Raw genomic sequence first — 6,072 nt, 5'->3', positions numbered from 1 at the left:
TAAAAATGCTTATTTAACGTGAGTCTATACATGTATCAGAAAAACAGAAATTATAGTCCGTACCAATTGATGATAAGTTGATAACAAATATAGTTCAATTTTCTCCCAAGTGGTGACATGACCAAATAAACCTTCTCATTAAAAATAAATAAAGGAAAAAGGATGATCAGATCACCTTAATTCATCGTTGAAGGTTGAGACTATAAGACTGAGAGAAGGTTTTTGCAGCAAGCCAGCAACTCTTGAATAATCATAGTAACAAGAAAATCATATAAAGAAAACAAGGCTAATGAATTACAGTTGAACCACTCAAATAGCCATTTAGGCATTTAAATCTGCTTGAAAGTCTACAGACCAAGAGATGCTGTGAAATGCTGCTATGACAGAGTATCTAAGTTATCAAGAAAGCTGTAATACTGCACCTCCAAAAAAAAAAAAAAAAACAAAAGACCACTAATTTCTATATAAAAAAATTCACAGAAAACTGTAGACAGTGAAAAGATTAGTGGCCATTACAAGTAATAAATATTGCCTGGTGACTATTTGCCTCAGCCCTTATAGCAGTACAGGGAAAAATGACAGTAACCAGTGAACTTAAACAAGAATTGAGCAAACAAATCTCCACTTACCTAAAATATCATGGGAGAAACAATGGTGTTGGAAAACCTCCAGGTGAATTGATATGAAGACATATACTTTCTTTGACCATTTCAAAAGAGAACTTCACAAACAAGCCAATGAGCCTAAGGACCTCTGAATCTAAGTTTTCGGTTGCTGAGAAACGTGAGCAATTAATTCCTGTCAAGAAAGGGAAAAAAATTAGCACTTCTTTTTATCCCAGTAGTATGCCTTCTTTTATGGAGAAACCATGACAATGAAGAGTGACACCATTACCTCAGAAAATCTAACATGATCATGATGCAAATGAGAAGTTTTTACAATGGTTTCCCACTTGGTTTTAGTGGAGGATGTCTTAGGATCCTGCTTTTTAGGATTCACTTGACTGCCAAGATTTGAAAGTGAGAACAGATTACTAGAGGAAATGGAAGGCAGCGTACGCCAAAGCCAAGACTCAGAAGGTGATTTTGGTAAAGGAGGGGGAACAGTGGACTGTACAGAACTAGCATCCGCATTTCCTTGATCATCTCCTTTAAGAATCTGATGACTTTCAATATTTAGATTTCCTTCAGTAGTCACTTTTGAGCATTCCAAAGACCTAGATCTTTCAATAAGTCCTTGATCCTGTCCAGAGCCTTCCATCCTGACCTCTTGGCCTTTCAAATTTGATATTTCAGACTCGGAAGATAAATCAGCATCACCAGACCCATCGGGTTCTAATATGCTTCCTTCCATCAAAACATCTAGGCATTTTGAATGTTGGAAAACAAATTCTCCAGTAGTAGTTTCTTCCGGCTGCCTGCTCACTAAAGACGTATACTCACCAGCAGAGTCCATACATCCCTTGATATCTGAGGAACTTGAGTTTAAAAATGATTTTTTTGCAATATTTACAGTATCTACATACAATGTCTTCTCAACTTCAGGGCTCATTGAACCTGAAGCTTGTTTATCTTTGTCACTGCCTTCAATATTCAGATTGAATCTGTTCGCTTTACTATTTTGAATTCCTTTGGGAATGATAGGAAACCTGACTCCACGAAAGGGAGACTGAGATGCTTCATTCCGGTAGGGAGATACTCCAGCACCCCATGAACGCCTGTAGGGAGATAACCCACCTGCTGTTGTATGCAGTTCCCCCGAACGAGTAAACCGACGGGATTCACCCGTCTGCTTATTCCCAACTGTTTTTTGCAGTTCCCCCGAACGAGTAAACCGTCGGGATTGACTGGTCTGCTTATTCTCAACGGTATTTTGCAGTTCTCCAGAACGAGTAACCCAACGGGAATGAATGGCAAGCTTATTCTCAACCTTCTGCAGTTCACCTGATCGAAATCCATTGGCTAATTTGGACTTACTAACATTATCCCAAGCATGCTGAAAAGAGACAAGACCACAATCAATGAATATGAATTGTGTTAGTTATAGCAAGAACACTGAATGTTAAGAGAAAATGGAAATGGAAATGCTCACCTTTTGAGCAGTTTCATTGTGAGATCGAATATAAGCAGTTTTTCCTTGTCTTACAATGTCACCGGTGGAAGACACAGGACCCTGGGTAACTTTCATCCCCGGCAGTGGATTTAAGAGGCACAAAGAATTCTTAAGGCGTAATCGTGTGAATAACCCACAACCTTTAGCTGAAATATTGCCAGAATTGTCATATTCACTGTCTTCATCTTCGCTTTCCTCTTCCTCTTTATTTTGGCCATATACTGTTATCATGTTAGACTTGTTTTGATTACATAAAGGCTTCCTATCCCCACTAACCACTCTATTAACTTGTCTAGGTTGCTCATGTGTAACACTTGGCTTCCTTGAAGCATATTGAGGTGGCTCTAAAGCCATTGCCCTGGCTGCAGGTAGGAAGCGTCTCATCATAAAGTCTAGAGTTTGTGGATCTGTCGAAAAGTTTCCAGAACGTTTCATTTCCAGACCACCAGACCCGCTCAGACCATTTGAACTACAGTTCATGGAGAATGAATCCGTAGGAGACAGCTTGTCAAATGCATCAGAATAAACATCATCATTTTCGTCCTCCAAATCGGAGCTCCCTTTCTCATTTATTCCCTCATTGCAGAACTCTGATTTGGTCGCTTTGTCCTTTGAAGAATGTGCTTTAATTTGATAACTAAGCCTATTTGTATCTTCATATTCCTTTTCCAAAGGCTTTTTCATACTATCAAAAAACCTTACAGGAGGAAGTTTTGGAGTAACAGATTTCTCCTCAAGAGGCTGAGGGTGAGGCTCAGGTCTATTGCCATCCTTGGCTCTTCCTGGGATCTGCTCCCAATTAAAAGGAACCGCAACGGGTTCTGTCACTTGATCCGTTTCTGATCCACAAATAGGAAGAGTAAATCGCCTGCTGCGCATAGGACTCTCAATTACTTTCCTATTCCTTCTATCTTCAGAGGCTAATGGTGAAGAAAATCGCCTCACAGACATAAGTGGTGCATTAAAATTCAATTTTCTTTCCCCCATCCTAAATAACAACCAAGTGAATTCTGTGCTGTACAGTCCCTCTTACTTACAGGTCACCAATTGTAAACAATTCATAGACAGTGGCAAGATAATGCGGCCAAAATCATCATAAATCCCTCCAAATGCCAATTTTCCATAAATCCTAAAAATAAGCAAAAAAGGAAAAAAAAAAAAATTAACCCATATAGCAAATCACTAATGATAACAAAAATGGAGCACCAAAGGCACTTATCATTCTCAGCTGTGAGTATGTGACTAAGAAATTAAAGCAGAAAAAATAATTAAAAAACAAACGATACATAAAATTATCTCGGTTTAATGGTAGCCAAAGTGAAAGATTAAGTTTTGAATACTAATTTTCTCATCATTTGATATCTCAGTGAAGAAATAGAAAGAAAGAAAGAAAGAAAAAATCCTAATTTAACTACTAAGCCAATCGGAAACTAAAGCAAACTAATGGAAATAAAGATTTTAATATATCATTTTATTTATTTATTTATTAAGTTGATCTCAGCAATTAAAAAACTAATTCTGCAAACGAAACAATAAATCAGACAACAAAGTCTTGTCAGATAAGCTCAATTTCTAATTTTTAAGATAGTAGATGTTGACAGTTAATTCTTAACAACCAAACAGAAGAAGCATTGATTAGATAACTAACAAGAACTACCATTTCTTATTGTAAAACCACCCAAAAAAGAAGAAGAAAAAATACTACTCAAAAACAACTATAAACACTTGAATTTCTGGATATAATCTTGCCAGCACAAAACCTTAAAATGAGATTTATTTACCTGATGGAAGATTCACTGGAACTGAGTGAAACTTAACAACAGTTTCATACTAAAAAGAAAAATGGGGAACAATTACAATACAAGAAAGTTCCAAAAAAAATTCAGAATTTACCATCTAAAGAGAAAATGAACAGAGAATTACTCAGACACAATCAAAAAAAGAGATTACCAAAGAAAATAGTAAACATACAGTGAGTGAAAGATGGCTGATCTTTGTAATGATGGCGTGTTGCTTTGGGGGAATGTGTGATAACAAAGAAAGAGACTGCAGAGAGAGAGAGAGAGAGAGAGAGAGAAATATGAGCGTGCTTGCTTTTTACTTTCTTCGTATATGGGTGGATCTATGCGCTCGGACAGAGACAGTACAGTAACTGAGTAGTTTATAAAGTGACTCGAGGAGAGATAGATAGACTTCCTTCCTTCGCGCTTCGATATTCTCTTATCTCTGCTTCTGTCGCGTTTGTGCTCACGCGCGTTTTGTTTTGTTTTTTTTTTTTTTCCTTTTCTTTTAGCTAGTAGTATAATTTTTGACAAATTACCTTTTATACTCTATAGTTTATACTCTATATACCATTTTTTTTTTTTTTTTGGGGTAAAATACAGTTATTCTAGTTTTAGGTCCAAGATCATTTTGGTCCCTAAATTTAACTTTGTCTCTAGGCTGTTACTAAATTTTCTTCACTTTCTTATAATGATTAGGAACTAAGTTAATCAGTTTTGAAAAATTTTACACTTAATTAACATTAACCCAAACTTCAGGAGTGTTAACTATATTTTACTCTCTTTTTTTTTTTTTGCAAAGTTTATACATTATATTTTAGGCATAGTCTCTGCTCCCCCCACCTTCCCTTATATTTGCTAAGTAAGGCATGGTATCATATTGATCCATATAATCTCAACTAGAAATATAAAAAACCTTATAGTTTTCTCGTAAAGTAAGAAAACTCCTAAAGTTTTAAGTATAATATTTAATTTCGTGCGGTACATTTTATATGTAAATTGTTAACTGAATTTTATGTGTATCATAAAATCCTTGACAGCATTATTTATGTGAAAATAAATAATAAAAATATGAACACATGTCATTATATTAGCAGTTCATTATTTATTTTCATGAATGTTTTTCAATTTATATATTAAAATAAAAATTTTATATAGAAGTTAAGTGTTACACTCAAAATTTTAAGGACGAGATTTCACAGGAGTTTGTATAATTTTCCTTAATTTTAAAAGTTTCAAATTGAACCCTTTAGTTAAAATGATTCAAATTAAACCCTAAATTTTATAATTTTTTTCTAACCTTTTATTGAAAACAAAAAAGGAAAGGAGAAAGAGGTTTAAGATTGATGTAAATAAACACATATAATTTCATTAGTTTCAAATAAAATATAACACCCCCTACCCCTCAAACCCAAAAATTAAAGTTCGATTTGATACTAGCGAAAGTAAAAGTTTAATTTGTAACAAGCTTATTAAAATTATAAAGTTTAATTTGAAACCACCATTAAAATATAGGGTATTAAAATGTAATTTAATTATGATAAAAAAAATGTCATTTACCCTCTTTCAAAAAAAAAATAATAATAATAATAATTTACCCCAATTTCCATACTCCTTGACAATGAAACAGTAAATAAATATAATTATTGTGATGGACTGAATCTATACATGAGACATAGTAAATACATAAAGAATATTATGCTGCTTATTTAATTACATATTGTCAAGAGAATATTATCATTTAAAAAAAAAAAAAAAAAGTCATTAGGAGAGTGCTCTCATGGGGTTGCTGTGATCTATTTTTCTAAAATTAGAGTTTTAAACATGTGAAGCCATGACATACCAACTTATTTGATAGATATTAGATAATTTGGTTGGTTAAAATTATTTCAAACAAAATTCAGATCCATTTATATTATAAATTTTCGATTCAAGCACAATTAAAAAGATTGATAATATCTAAATTTGAGTAGCATATGTACTTTCATCTTAGTAGGTTTGAATTGTGCATTGATGTTTATCATTTATTTATATATTAATAGATGAGCACACCCACACGATTGAGGTGGTTGTCAAAAATAAAATGCATGACACATCCGTGGGAATAAAGATAACACAACATAACACCTCCAAATCCCATTTCTGATATATCTCAAATTTAATGATAGTGAGGTTTGGG

At 33.9% G+C, this 6,072-nt stretch overlaps 1 protein-coding gene across 2 annotated transcripts; it reads right to left on the bottom strand.

Moving 5' to 3' along the window:
- Positions 1-272: 272 nt before the first annotated feature.
- LOC126726207 (uncharacterized) lies at positions 273-4,271 on the bottom strand. 2 transcript variants are annotated; one of them, XM_050431405.1, is made up of 5 exons: positions 4,084-4,271; positions 3,894-3,942; positions 2,092-3,241; positions 895-1,995; positions 273-798 (listed from the first exon to the last, which is right to left on the bottom strand). In XM_050431405.1, the coding sequence occupies exons 3-5, from the start codon at positions 3,097-3,099 to the stop codon at positions 760-762; spliced, it is 2,148 nt and encodes a 715-aa protein (XP_050287362.1). In that variant the 5' UTR covers positions 3,100-3,241; positions 3,894-3,942; positions 4,084-4,271; the 3' UTR covers positions 273-759. The 2 variants fall into 2 exon arrangements, with proteins under 2 accessions (XP_050287362.1, XP_050287361.1); XM_050431404.1 differs by lacking the exon at positions 3,894-3,942.
- Between the last annotated feature and the right edge of the window lie 1,801 nt (positions 4,272-6,072).

Source organism: Quercus robur, chromosome 5 (genome assembly GCF_932294415.1).
Source record: "Quercus robur chromosome 5, dhQueRobu3.1, whole genome shotgun sequence".
In the NCBI taxonomy this organism is placed as follows: domain Eukaryota; kingdom Viridiplantae; phylum Streptophyta; class Magnoliopsida; order Fagales; family Fagaceae; genus Quercus; species Quercus robur.
Note: the sequence above shows the minus strand (reverse complement) of the source record. Positions and strands in the feature narration are given on the sequence as shown.

Bases quoted from the DNA above. Each gene is read 5' to 3' on its own strand.
- LOC126726207 (XM_050431405.1), bottom strand. From the start codon at position 3,099: ATGGGGGAAAGAAAATTGAATTTTAATGCACCACTTATGTCTGTGAGG. The intron at 1,996-2,091 runs GTGAGCATTTCC...GTCTCTTTTCAG, and splicing joins ACAATGAAACTGCTCAAAAG to CATGCTTGGGATAATGTTAG. The intron at 799-894 runs GTAATGGTGTCA...CTTTCTTGACAG, and splicing joins ATCATGTTAGATTTTCTGAG to GAATTAATTGCTCACGTTTC.